The 14872-nt window shown below is 46.5% G+C and overlaps 1 protein-coding gene across 1 annotated transcript in view; it reads left to right on the forward strand.

Moving 5' to 3' along the window:
• Positions 1-14872, forward strand: part of LOC126240604 (paired box protein Pax-5) — a 790874-nt gene that overhangs the window by 736795 nt on the left and 39207 nt on the right. Inside the window, 1 exon segment of the mRNA XM_049947937.1 lies at positions 676-1043. Coding sequence (XP_049803894.1) covers positions 676-1043 — 368 coding nt within the window.

Raw genomic sequence — 14872 nt, forward strand, 5'->3', positions numbered from 1 at the left:
TGCGCACGCGGCCGGAAGTCAACAGGTGCCGCGGGCCACGTGCGCTGCACGTGCCGCGCCGAGTGGCCGCACTCGCCAACAACGTGCTCATTCCTTTCTTTTTCATCAGGGGTTCATTCCATACAGTACTAATCTTCCGATGAACAACTCCCCGTCTTTTTTAACAATTGACGTACATCCACACTATGGTGCGCACATCGAACGTGGCCTTCTTACTGCTAGGAGCGAGCATGGCGGGAAATCGTTACAGCCAGATGTCTTACAACGCTATCCCGAGTCATTATTTTCCCAAGTGGCCCGCACCGAAGGTCTCTTGAGTAATATTCCAGTCTACATTCCAAAGAAATTCCCTAAGATATGAAAACGACATATGAAACTGTAGGCCGGAGTGTAACTCGAACTCGGATCCCTGCTTTTCGCAGGCAGAGTTGTTCAGCCCATATTACGGTGACGCAACGCACCGGTTGTTGTTGTCGGCTGCTTCTTTTAGCATAGCATGTGGTATCTGGACTTGTAAAACTGATATATTCACGTACTGAAATGTCTCAAAGTTTGCCTGTTTTCATCTCCTGTATTAAGTATTTTGTACGTATACTGTACAAGTGTTGATACTACGTTTTTGCCCCAATGGTGATCGAGCTACGGTGCTGACAGGGATCTCGTCTTCTCTTCCAGAATTGTGAGGAACAAGGCGGCGGAGAAGGCGAAGCACGTGCACCAGTCGCAGCAGCAGCAGCAGCAGCAGCAGCAACAACAGCAGTCGGGGGCGGGGGCGGGGGCGTCGCCGGTGGGCAGCGGCGCGGGGGCGGGCGCGGGCGCGGGCCCCGGCGTGTCGGTGATCGCGCACGCGCCCTCCGCCTCCGCGTCGGCGTCCGCCTCCGCCTCCGCGGCGGCCGCCGCCGCCGCCGCCGCTGCCGCCGCCCACGCGCACGCGCACCACGACGCCTCGCGGCCCGGCGCCTACAGCATCAACGGCATCCTCGGCATCCCGCAGCACGCCGACCAGCCGACCGCCAAGCGGAAGCGCGACCACCACCACGCAGGTACGTGTCCTGCCACGGTCGCCAGATCTAAGAAGCAATCTACAACACTGGGTGGCAGTCGCACAGCCCACGGCCGTTGACACTGGAGGAAGCTTAGGGTCTACTACTGACCACTGGATGAAAGTCATGTGTGCGAAAACATGGTAACATTTATCTAAATGAAAATATAGTCGGTGTTAGTGTGGAAGCTTTTATTTCTCACAGTGAAGATGTTTCCATTTTCAACATTCGTCGTTATAAAATAAATATATAGGAAATCGACATTAGCTTGGTGACCTCATCTCGCAGCTAGATTTATTTAACTGTACAATAGCAACGAGAAGTCCCACATTCGTCATTAATTGTCAAAGTCTTTCAAGAAGTTCATGTTAATGACATAGCATGTATTGATAATAACGACCACTATGGAGCAAAACCACGTAATTGTAAGATGGCATCCTGCAACAAGCAACATACGCCAAAGGTATTCTCTAAGTATGATCGCATTCATTGACAAGGAACCATCTCACCGTTATTTTCTGTTCGGGGATATCCAGTCCAGTCTATTGTCACACTACTGTCAAGTTGACATTCTTACACCCTAATGACAAGTGTCTCTGTCCTTTCTTTCACCTCCTTCCTCATTACGCTTGAGCCACACTTGTTTGCTTTGTCAAAGAATTCGTTCTGGCTCCCTGTACCACCTGCCTCGTTGACACTCAAGGTGCTAGTTGCCTCTACTGCTTTTCTGTTGTAACGTTCTTCTGAATTGTTTCTCACACTTGACATTCTTCTGATAATGACGTTCCATAGTTTTCTTTCCCGTCGTATCGTACCACCTAGTCTCCAGTTTAATATTTTGTGGTTCCGTAACAGCTGATTTTAAACGTTTCTAGTTTCATTTTTTCACCTCTTCTCGATGTTTTCTCTTCCTTGAATTTTCATTCGCTTGTAGAACAATGTTGCGAGACTATCAGATTTGCTTTCTAGAAGAAAACTTCCATTCCCATTCCTGTCTTCATTTATGTCTCTTCTAATATGACCGCTTAGTAGAACCAGTTCTTTCCAATTTTCTCCGAATCTGATACTTGACCAGCTTCTGCCTACGTTTCTACGTTATCTTAGTCTTTAAATCGAACATTCGTGCAAAAAACAGCCTGTTACATTAACATGTCCTGTAAGTTTACACACATTCAGCGGAAAGGACTTCAGACAGTCTTGATAATATGAATAAAGCGCGCACAATCAACACACTTTCTCGTAACAGGCAAAGAAGAGTATTAAGTCAGTTAACTACACGTTCTGAAGGGAAAGAAGACCATAACTACCGCACGCCCCAAAAAGAGTGAATTATCTATCATGCCGGGGGAGCCTCAATGACATATTTGGTCTTACAGGTCGCAGACTCATTTGTCAAATTTATTTACCTCGTTCACTGGAGGTATTATCCATTCGCTTTCTGTTACAGTAAGACTAAGTTGGTAACAGTGACTTTACGATAACAACTTCAGTATCTGGCATAATACATTTCGTAAGGGCAGCTCTAGAGGCTGGCTGAAATTCAGTTGCTAGAACTGAATCCTTTATTTTTTCCAAATAGCTACTGGTTTCGAACGTGGAAAGTTCATTGTCGGATGGAATTACGTTTTACAGAATATCTCTTTGTTTTTCATTACTCTTGCTCAAGAGACGTTCTATAAAACGCATAATTCCATAGGACATGTTAATAGGATTTGTCGACCTGGAGAAAGCATTCGACAATGTCCAATGGTGCAAGATGTTCGAAATTCTGTGAAAAATAGGGAAAAACGGATAATATACAATATGTACAAGAACCCACTAGGAGATAATAAGAGTGGAAAGCCAAGAATGAACTGCCTGAATCAAAAAGGATTTAAGACAGGGATGTAGTCTTTCGTCGCTACTGTTTAATCTTCACATCGAAGAAGCAATTCAAGGTGAAAGGATATCAGTGATAAGATTCGCTGATCACATTGCTATCCTCAATGAAAGTGAGAAGGAACAGGATCTGCTGAATGGAATGCACAGTCTAATGAGAACAGAATGTGGATTGAGAGTAAATAGAAGAAAGAGTGAAGTAATAAGAAGCGGCAGAAACGAGAACAACGAGAAAGTTAACATCAGAATTGGTAATTATCAAGTAGATGAAGTTAAGAAATTCTGTAAGCTGAGGATATAAAAAGTGGACTAGTACTGGCAAAAAGGGTATTCCTGACCACGACAAATCTACTACTGCAGTGTCAAATATAGGCGTTAATTTGAGGAAGAAATTTCCGAGAATTTGCGGTTGGAGCACAGCATTGTATGGCTGAAACATGGACTGTGGGAAAAACGGAAAGGAAGAGAATCTAAGCGTATGAGATGTAGTGCTACAGAAAAATATTGAACATTAGGTCGACTGATGAGTTAAGGAATGAAGCGGTTCTGCGGAGAATCGTCGAGGAAAGAAATATAGCGAAAACACTGACAATAAGAAGGGACAGGATGGCAGGACGCCTGTTAAGACGCCAGGGAATAGCTTTCATGGTACTGGAGGGAGCTGTAGAGGGAGACAGAGATTGGAATATCTCCAGCAAATAATTGAGGACGCAGGTTGCAAGTGCTACTTTGAGAAGAAGAGGTCGGTATAGGAGAGGAATTTGTGGCAGGCCGCCTCATCTTAAAGAGCAGAGATGGACATCAATAATGTGGAGTAAAAGTCAGCCAAAGACTAGTTCGCCATGAACCCGGATTGCGGCAGATTCTGTCTTCGGAGCTAAACCTGTGGTACCACTCAACAGAAACAGAGATAAGGGAGTCAGTAGTGCGCCGTGTAGTTTGACGGGTGCACCAGAGGAGGTGCTGGCTGTGGGAGGCGGCAGAGCTGGCTGGCGGCGGCTAATGGGCGCGCCGTGTGCGCAGCTAATGGTCCGCAGCTGGAGCCGTGGAGCCCCCTGCACTGCGCGCTGTCCAGGCCTGCCTCCCGTGCGTGCGCAGTCTCCAGCGTACGCGACCGAGGCAGGAACCACTCAGCAGGGCTCCATCAACTGGGTGGAACGTCCCAAATTTTTAAGCGGACGATGTATTGATTAAAGCTTCGTAGCTAGTTGTGAAAGAAAAATACTAAGCATTAGAGAATATGTTCCATTTTTCCACTCATTAACGTCTTTTAGCGCGATTTTTTGGGGTAATTCATCGGTGAGAGAGTACCGATTGCAGGAAATGGTGAAATGTTGTTCATCCACATTTCACTGTCACCTTGTAGACTCGTCTTCACTATGGGTACATTCGCTAATGATATTTCTTAAATGTAGTCTGTTACAGTCTGAGAAGAACAGCGATGACCACATCATCATCAACACTAAAAGACAAAATAATAACCTTTATTGATCAATAGTAAAGCTGTCAGTGGCTCAGACAGAAGTTCGATGTGTAGTCGCAAAAACGTTTAATCATTTCACAAACAATACAAAATATCTGACAGGCAGAGAAGCAAAATGAAAGATGTAGCGTAAATTATTTCTTCTCAACAGCTCGTTCTGTTCCAAAAACGAATTTTTAATTAAAACTGGAAGCACAGGTAGCTAAAAAAATGAATAAATAAAAAACTAAATTTAAGTGTTTCACTAAGAAAATGAGTAGTGTCAGTGACATAAATGTTGATTCCAGTTCAGTTTAAGCCAATGTGGTATTCAGTAACTGTAAATTGCCAGTATGTAGCACTCCGCGCAGCATATCATGTGTACACTACCCGTAAACTGACTCACACCATACCAGTTCGATAAAAATCATACAAATGACGTACGAAACTGTTCAAAAGGAGTTTGTCGAAGTGTACGACACAGCTTTGCCTGTCCCAGACAAAGCTGATTTGAGTTGTAGATTGACGACTGTAGTTTCCTTCACATGGGCGACAACAAAATGTTATCTGAATGGCTCTCTTAGAATAATTTCCACCGATAGAAAATCATATCGCAGTGAAATTATAAACTGTTATTGACTTCATAGTATTACCTATTTTAGCTACATAGTCCCTACTTTTTTATGGACCTGGTAATCTGTGTTATCCTAATTCGTAGTCAGCAAAAGGTTTTTATTCAAGCAGCAGCTTATCCTGATGATCGTGCCATTCTGTAAATTCTTACAAAATACAATAACAGTAATGTCCAAAAAGTCGTTCGTCACATGTATATGGCAGTTACAACAGTTGTAGAAAGTAGAAGTAGAGCTGTGAGGAGAGATCGTGACTCGTACTTGGGTAGCTCAGTCGGTAGAGTACTTGACAGCGAAAGGCAGAAGTACAGATCTCGAGTCTCGGTGCAGCACATAGTTTTAATCTTCGAGGGAGTTTCAACAACAGTTGTACTTAATACTACGTTATTAACAGACGGGAAAAACGCGGTACTTCCTAATCGAATTGCCAGTCCCGAGGGGTGCGAGATTGGGCCATCATGATCTCTAATGTTAGGACTCAGACCAGTAGAAAGACAGACTGTCCGTGTCCAGAAATCAGTGACTCACTACACCATAACGTCTCCAGCTGAAACAATGTCGCTTCCGCTTGGGGAAGAGGTTACTGCGAGAAAGTTGTTATTGAATGCCTTGTCACCTATCACCCGTTCGTTCCACAGGAAACTGAGAGCAAGAACCAGGAATGGCTGCAGCCATTTGACCGAGCGGCGTGGGATACTGTCAGTGGCAACGCGGGAGATGAACAGTATTGGTGTTCTGAACTAGCTGAAGGCGCGATGTTTGGTTGGTCGGTTGAAAATGGTTCAAATGGCTCTGAGCACTATGGGACTTAACTTCTAAGGTCATCGGTCCCCTAGAACTTAGAACTACTTAAAGTTAACTGACCTAAGGACATCACACACATCCATGCCCGAGGCAAGATTCGTAGCGGTCGCGCGGTTCCAGACTGTAGCGCCTAGAACCCCGGCCGGCTGGTTAGTTGATTTGGGGAGGGGACCAAACAGCGAGGTCATCGGCCCCATCGGATTAGGGAATGATGGGGAAAGGAAGTCGGCAACGCCCTTCGAAAGGAACGATCCCGGCATTTGCGCGAAGCGATGTAGGGAAATCACAGGAAACCTAAATCAGGATGGCCGGACGCTGGTTTGAATCGTCGTCTTCTCGAATGCGAGTCGAGTGTCTAAACACGGCGCCATCTCGCTCGTTGGCGGGATGTGTGTAATATCTGAAATGAGAGCAGTCATTAAGACGGCGTCAGCTTTATGTATGTCGTGGGTGCTGCGGCCAATACAACTGAAGTGGGGCATAGGCGTACTCACTCGCACGGGTGACGCCGTCGGCCAGCGGAGTGCTCGGAACTCGCCGTGAGTCGTGGCTTCTCCCGCGATATCGCCACTAGTACGGACGAAGCGCACTGGCGGCAGAGGAACGCGGCCGCGGCTAGAGCCCGGGCCGTGTGCGCTGGATGCTGGAGGCTCCAGCACGCGGCTAATTGGTGGGCGGCGCCGCCTCAAAGGCCCGCCTCTTAATTGGCCCCCCGCGGCTGCCGCTACGCTGGCCCTGGCTGTGTGCCCGGCCTGCACTACCTATCCTCCTCCTCCACTGTCCCTCTCACAATGACAGCGCGAGCAGCGAGCACAGTGGGAGGCCGCCTCTCCAACTGTCTCTCCTCTCCTCTCCTCTCCGTCTCAGCTGGTCTACCTTGTACGAGGGAAGATCGGAAAGTAACGCACACTAATTTGATTACCAAAAACGTAACAAAACAAAAAAATCACCAATGAACTTACATGTTTATCTACTTTTCTACATAGTCAACAACGTTCTCAACACATTTCTCCCGTCATGGTACCAATTTCAATATGCCCTGTTTGTAGAAGTACATATGATTGGAGTAATCTGCGGATTGCTGATTTGACAAACGAATCTGTCGCAAATCTTTAACCGTCGAGGAATTTCTTCATGGGACCAAACTGACGAAAGGTCAGACGTTGCGAGGTACGGACTGTATGGTGGACGCTGGAGCACCTCCCACCGAAATTTGCCGATTTTCTCACAAACAGGAGCAGCAACTTGAGGGCGAGCATTGTCATGAAGAAGTTTAACGCCGTCAGCATTAATGTTGTGAACAATATCGTACGCCGCACCATTGGAAATGTTGAGCTGCTGCGATAAGGTCCGCAGCTGCACACGCCGGTCGTTCAAAATTGCTGCCTCAGCGACTACGGCATTCTGCAAGGTTGCAGCGTGGTGAATCACTATGGTCCACAACTGCTATCCGGAGCGTGGTGAATCACTAAGGTCCACAACTGTTACCCGTATCCGGAGCGTGGTGAATCACTAAGGTCCACAAGGCACTCACCTGGAGACGTCGCAGCGGTCCATACGGTCGTCCCCATGCATGTCTCTGTGCTGTGAATTTCACTCGGTTTATCCCTTTTAGCCCACAAATATCGAACAACACTTCGTTGCGCTTCACAAGTTGGCGACAGTAACATGTGTGCTATGTTTGTTTAGTAGTTCAGAGTTCTCTCGCTAGAGCTTCGCGTGTAAACAACGTACCCTCTGTCGCGCAAACATCAAACTAGTCGTGAAATTTCAACATCCCAGCTGCAAGACCAGAGAAAAAAAAATTATCGTGCGTCACTTTCCGATCCTCTCTCGTATTAATATCTTCGCTCTCTGCCAGTCCCCACCGCCAGCTGGCGCTGCAGCGACGACATTACACACTATGTGGGCTAACCTTCTGCAGGGGAAAGAGTTTGATAGGAGAAGGAAACAGCTCTCTGAGGGTACGATATGTCGCACGGAATCCTAGGGCACGAGAGGCACGGAGCCCACTCAAGGAGGCCAAGGCAACGACTTAACTCACCCGTCGGTACGTGCAACGTTTCTACTAACGCTGGAAGGAAATTACGGTGTGTGTGTGTGTGTGTGTGTGTGAGAGAGAGAGAGAGAGAGAGAGAGAGTACGCGTGCCTGTGCGAGGGAGAGAGAGAGGGGGAGGGGGGAGAGAGACAGAGAATACATACGCAACCCTCAACTTTCGTCTTCCGTGTTCATTCTTACCCGGTTACTTTTTCCCAGTGAAGTATCGATCGCTTGCAGCCCACGATTATTACTCGCCAATTTGAATCTCCGCTGTGGCAGTGGAAACTAGCTCGTGGTTGTCATTTGAAGTTTATGACAGTAATTCGGCTATGACACTTAGGACGTTAATCACTTTAAAAATCTTATCGTGTTAAAACTGGCACGTTTCGGGACATCAAGTTTCCATCTTCAGACACAGACACACCAAGGCAGAAATTTAAAACTGGCAGGTTTCGGGACATCAAGTTTCCATCTTCATACACAGACACACCAAGGCAGAAATCAGAATACAAGCTAAAGTTCGTAAACAAAATAAAATGAAACCGAAATGAAGCAGCTGTTGCCAGTAAACGAAGGCAGCTTTCCTCCCCACTTTACCTCCTCAGATTTTTTTCACTTTATCGGATAAAAGCTGCGTGTGGACGCTCTGAAGCAGTGACCGGAGACAAACGCGGAAAGGGAACAGGAGCACAAAGTGATGCGCCTACTTGTGTAAGCGACGCTAATGTGGTATGTCGCAAACTGAAACGTTGATCTCCTATTTTTTTGTGGATCAGCAGCAGTCGGACTGATTTTATGCGATCCGTAACGATTTCTTCTCCACTTCTCATCGCTCCATCTCAGAGTAGCACTTTCACCCAACGTCCACAATTAGTTATTATATGTGCTCCAATATCCCTCTTCTCACACAGTTTTTGTCCTCTACACGTCTCTCTAGTAACATGGAAGTTATTCCATTGTGTCTTAACACAAGTTTTAAATCATTTGCTGCGTCTTTCCCTAGTTTCATGTCAGTACATGTTCAGTTGACAGTAGACTCTTCATTACATTCAGCAGATCTTACAAATCTTCGTCAAAATGGCTCTGAGCACTATGGAACTCAACACCTGAGGTCATCAGTCCCCTAGAACTTAGAACTACTTAAACCTAACTAACCTAAGGACAGCACACACATCCATGCCCGAGGCAGGATTCGAACCTGCGACCGTAGCAGTCGCGCGCTTCCAGACTGAAGAGCCTAGAACCGCTCGGCCACACCGGCCGGCAATCTTCGTCATTTTTGCGGAGATTTGTTATAATTGATATTCAAATAAACCCTGAATTTCTATTGCACTTCCGAACACTTCTTTTATTGATTTCATTCCTGTTTTTAATGTACAGCTTCGAAAATAGAGCAAAAATGTTGAATCCTTGTCTTCCGGCTTGTTTAATTGGAAAATTCATTTTCTGTCATTTCTATTATTCCTTTTGGTCCCAGTAAATATTGACTGTTCTCCGTACTTCGCTATAGCCTGTACCTATTTATCTGAAGTTTTCGAACGTATTGCACGATTTGACGTATTCGAACTATTGATCCAGGCGACAGATTCTTATGAATGGGCCTTGATTTTTCTAGAGCCTAGATTTCTTCATCAATATGAATGTAAGAACTGCCTCTCCAATGCTTTTACCTTTCTCGATCGTTCACGGTAAACAAACCCGCCACAGTTGTAAAATACTTGATTGACCGAAATCATGCACGACAGAAGTCGCTATAGTTTACCACAGTTTCAGAGTCTGAGCCCCATCATCTGGTGTATCTGAAATCTAGCAGCAGTAGGACGTCGTGTCTATGCTCAAACAACTTGTAGGCAGACATCTGCCGTAGGTGGACGGTCAAACAACATCGCAAATTGTTGGAACTTGGGATTCTTTGCAGCAACAAGTTGGGATGTTTGTCAGTCCACCTACGGCAGATCTTTGCTTGGGCATGGACGTGACGTCCTACTACTGCTAGATTTGAGATACACCTGATGATGCAGCCAAGCCCCCGAAACCGTTGTGTCGTGCATGACTTCGATCAGTAAAGTATTTGAAAACTGAGGCGGATTCGTTTCCCATGAACATGGCGCAGAGCAGTTGTGGAAGTCCCTCCAATAAAAATTTATGATCATGTAATAACGGCCGTTGTTTTGAGTATTGTTGTGGTCAGCAACTTGGATGGACGGTGAGTTGTGAAGGTAGTTGTACGGTAGTTGCTACCCTAGGGATTACGCGGACGGTATCGTGCAAAGCGCCCTCCGCCTCGGTCTACCCGCTAGCGTCGGGAGTGGTGAGAGGCTCTGCGTGCAGCTGGGAGTCGCCAGTGTGTGGCGTGGCGGCCGGCTGATAGCGGCCGGGCCGGCCGTGGCCGCAGCGGCCAGCGGGCTGACAGCGCCGGAGCCGGCGGCGGCGCTGATCCCCGCCGCCGCCTGCGCCCGCCAGATAGCGGCCGCGCCACGCGTCCTCCCAGGGGACCGCAGGAGCGGGCCAGCCCAGCACAGCCCAGGCCACGGCGACGCGCTCTAACCGCGCGCTCGCCTCGTCCGCTTATCGCTCACAGGTGCCGCGTTTACACGCCGAAAAACTTTCCGACGGCGAAAACCGAATTTCGGGCACCGTCTTTCGCTTTCGTATTACGCAGTTAGCCCTCTCTGAACGCATGAAAAGCAGGTGATCGTCGAGATTTCCTTTTCCAATTAAAATAGAAAGTAATTCTAAATCTGACGAAATAGCCTCATTCCTTACACTATTATTGTTAAGAAATCATATTTGTGCTCACATCGGGCGCTCCAGTAACCGCTGTTCCAGGTCGAAGGACCCCCTGCAGCCGGTTCAAAAATGGCGCTGAGCACTATGGGACTTAACATCAATGGTCAGCAGTCCCCTAGAACTTAGAACTACTTAAACCTAACTAACCTAAGGACATCACACAACACCCAGTCATCACGAGGCAGAGAAAATCCCTGACACCGCCGGGAATCGAACCCGGGAACCCGGGCACGGGGAGCGAGAACGCTACCGCACGACCACGAGCTGCGGACTTTTCTTGCAGCCGGGAATTAAGGAAGTCCTCCTATAGGACCTGCAACAAAACAACAAAACAATTTTTTATTAGGTATTTTCATTATATTTTCTGCTAACACACATAGGTTAATTGAAAAATATTGAGTTCCAAGACAATGGTGACGTGTTGACACATACTGAATTTTCTTTGCCCAAAAAATCGAGAAAAAAGCTTGTTCCGAAAATCCATTTTTCTAAAGATGGCAAAACAGATACGTAAGCTGATAGGGAATACAATTTATAATGCCACCACGAAATTTCGATCAAAATCATGTGCACCGTTCTCAAGTTTTCTTTCCAGAGAATTTGAAAAACACGGTTTCGAGAAAAACGTGTTTAAGGTTTTTGGTTACATTTTTCGTAGTAAAATTAAAAACATCTCTAGTCAGCGACCCCTGGCCCACACAGCAACCCTTCCAGATCGAAAAGGAGGTCCCCTGTCTTCTTCGTGGCCTTGCTGGTCCTGCAGGCCTCTTCTGTTGTCCGCTGCTCCGATCGCTCGACACACTTTTCGTCCTCCCTTGTGCAGAAGTTGAAACAGGCTAGGCACATTTCAAGTTCGCGCACGTTCGTTATGCCTGTTAGGCCGTCCTGAAATTACATGCTGCCACATTGGCCGCGATTTCGCCTATTTTGTCCCCGTTCTGAGTGAAACACTTTACACAAATCGCCTTGTAACACGAAAAAAGAGTTTCTGGTGAACTTGGAATGAACACTGTAATAAAGTACTCATCTCAAAGCACATTTTAAGCACAAAAATTGAGTTTTCAGATCGGTTTTCCTAGACTAGCCGTGTTTCTGTTTCCCGATCGTCAGTTCTTTTATACGGATTGGAAATCTGCTGTTGAGGTATAACATACCATTTCCTGACCGGTACCGTGTACCAATTGCGCTCGCTATTGCGGTTGTTAGAGCTAGTTCCAGGGTTGCAGGGGAAAGAAGTTGTTAGGAGCCAGTTGGAGGTGTATTTGAACTGCTAGCGGCCTACATATGCCGGACCAGTGGTCGGGTCTCGGAATGTTTCTCAGAGTGGTTAGATTGCTACAGGATTTTTAAATATTACCTTCGGAATATTGAAAAGTTTAATCCTGTCTCTCGGGGCAAAGCGAGACTGCCGACCCCGTTTAGATTGATTTCACATTTGTAGCAGGGCAGAGAATTAATCTGGGTCTGCGATTAACTCTCCAGTATGTTGCGTAAGGTGTCATACGTGCCGTACGTGGCCAAGGGTGCGTGGAGTCTGGTGCGGCCTCAAATGGATTTCGCGTAGCACCACTGAAGCTCCGAAACACGGACGAAAGGAACGGTTGAACGGTTCACTTGTTTCCGGTTTAATCAGTACAATGACCACTCCTTTTCAGTCAAATACGGGAGGTGGGCAATTTCTGTCTCATTCTAGTATATATGCCTCTACTTCACTGCACAAGAAGTCACTCCGTACTGACTAGTGATGGTTTTAAAAATAAGACGGAAGATTACACCTCCAGCACGTTGCAAACATTGTTGAGCTTTTGTAGTTGAGCGAAAATCTATTGTGTAAGAGGAAATGCGACTGCTCGAACCGTTTCCAACATCAGTATTGGAGCGTTTACATGACCAATCCGAGACAGTATTGGCAGTCAGTTAGCGTAAACCGATTTTCGAAGCCCAATGTAATAAACGTAGTAATTGTTGCGCAGAATAACCCTCATCGCCAAGGCGTACAGTGTATAGTTCTACGGACATCGTATGGCTTAAATCCTGGCGGACAGGTCGTACGTGTCTGACAAGAGTGATTTAAGACTTGCTAATTGGTGAAATGAAGGACAGCTTCCTTTAAACACACAAGGTACTGGCGATAGCAGAAGAAGGAACCCGATTGTTTCCCACTACAGTGTTAGTAACGGACGTCTAGATCATATTATATCTTCCAAATATTTATGTGTCATGCAAAGAAATGGTAGGAAATGGCACGGGCACGTAACATCGGTACTAGTGAATGCGAATAGATGACGTAGTTTCGTTGAAAGAGGTCTGGACAAGGGCTGTTCACTTGTAAAGGAAATCGCAATGCAATTGACACCGACCTTCTTAGGGAGAAACGATCACCATGATAAAATAAGGGAAATCAGAGCTGGTGTTCGTTGTTTCCGCGCGCTATACGAGACTGGAATAATAAAGAATTGTGAAGGTAGTTCGATGAACCCTCTGGCAGACACTTAAGTATTGTTTGCAGAGTATCCATGTAGATGTAAAGTAATTCAAGAACCCTCAGATACAAAAGTACTGAGATGCGGTTGTAGCAGTTCGGGAACACATCAGCATAAGGAAGTTGTGCCCTCTTTCGTTGCATTCAGTGAATCCCTTATCGGCCAACTCTTCACTATTAAACCCAGCCATCGTCCTGCTGTGTATCACTGTTGACGCACAGCTAACAATAACGGACAACAAAGCCCTAGACAGGACAGAGCAATACAGAATGCAAACTTGAGGGCAAAGGAGTAAATCGAGCGTTACTGTTGTCAACAGCAGCGCATACCGTCGACATTTGCACTGTTGTGCACTATTTTTCAGAATACTACAGATACAAGAAACCGAATGAAATGCAATAACTCCCTGACGAGCCACCAGATACTCTGGATACACTGTACCAAAATATTTTGGAGGCGTCGCTGAACAACCTCTAAAAGTTTGTCATGGGAGTTCTGGTTCACCCCGCATAAAACTCGCATCAACAATACCATTCATCTGTGTAATACTCGTCAAATTTCCGCAAAACTGAATAATCTTTATTAAGAACATTAAGCAGTTTGATGAGCCACGCTATATACGAGGCCTGTTCAGAAAGTAAGCTCCGATTGATTGCCAAATTGAAACCACAGTGAACATCAGAAATGTTTTACTTGTAACAATTAGTTACACCTTTCAGCTACTTCTCTACGTAGTCGCCGTTCTGACTTAGACTTTTGTCATAGCGTTGTACCAACTTTTCAATAGCCTCATCATAGAAGGCAGCCGCCAGTGCTTTCCGCCAATTCTCCACGCTGGCCTACACCTCGTTGTCTGTGTCAAAATGTTGTCTTCAAAGACAGCGGTTCATGTAACCAGAGATGAAACTCAGGGGGAGACAATTGCGGACTGTATTGTGGGTAATCTAACGTTTCCATCTGAAAACGATGCAGGAGCATCTTCATTGCCCCTGCAGAATGCGGCTGAGAATTGTCTTGAAGAAGAAACAGCACGACAGTTATGTAATGTTAGCTGCATAGCTTCAGGCAAAATTTCTCACCAGGCCCTCGTACTTGGCGGCAGACACTATTTTCTAGACATCTTTACGCACTCACTGCGAGCTCAGAAATGAGAAGGGCAACGTGATGCTAACTGGGGTTATACTAGAGATACTACCCAACACATCTGTGCAAAGCTTTATCGGATTTTCATAGTCGTTTCCATTTCGCGACCGATCGGAGCTTACTTTCTGAACGCCCCTCGTATAAAAGAAGTCGTAAGAGATAATGCTAGGCAGTGAAGGTCGTAAGTTCTTTCACGGTCTGAAAAGAAAAAGGCTGTGATTCGCACTCTTTGCTGCCGGACAAAGCCTGTCCCCTGCTTCTCAGTACCTTCCGCTACTCATGTTCACCTTACATAACGCTGTTTTCAGTAAGCAAGTAGCTGCGGAACATTTCCACGGTGACTTCCAGACACTGTGCCCCTTCACTGTTTGCGACAGCAACCTGCGTAACATACCGAGAATCCATCGCAATACCCATTCGGAGAAGGACATTTCGCAAGTGAAACTAAAAACTGACGGCGAAGCAACCCGATACAAACCGAAGCCCGACACGCGATACAGGCGGCGAAGGCTGTGTGAAATTCGCGGGCCGACACCTTACACTGGGCGGAGCGCCCGTTGACTGGCTGTCCGACCGACCCGCCGGCGGATGGAAT

Source organism: Schistocerca nitens, chromosome 1, assembly GCF_023898315.1.
Source record: "Schistocerca nitens isolate TAMUIC-IGC-003100 chromosome 1, iqSchNite1.1, whole genome shotgun sequence".
NCBI classification, from domain to species: Eukaryota; Metazoa; Arthropoda; class Insecta; order Orthoptera; family Acrididae; genus Schistocerca; species Schistocerca nitens.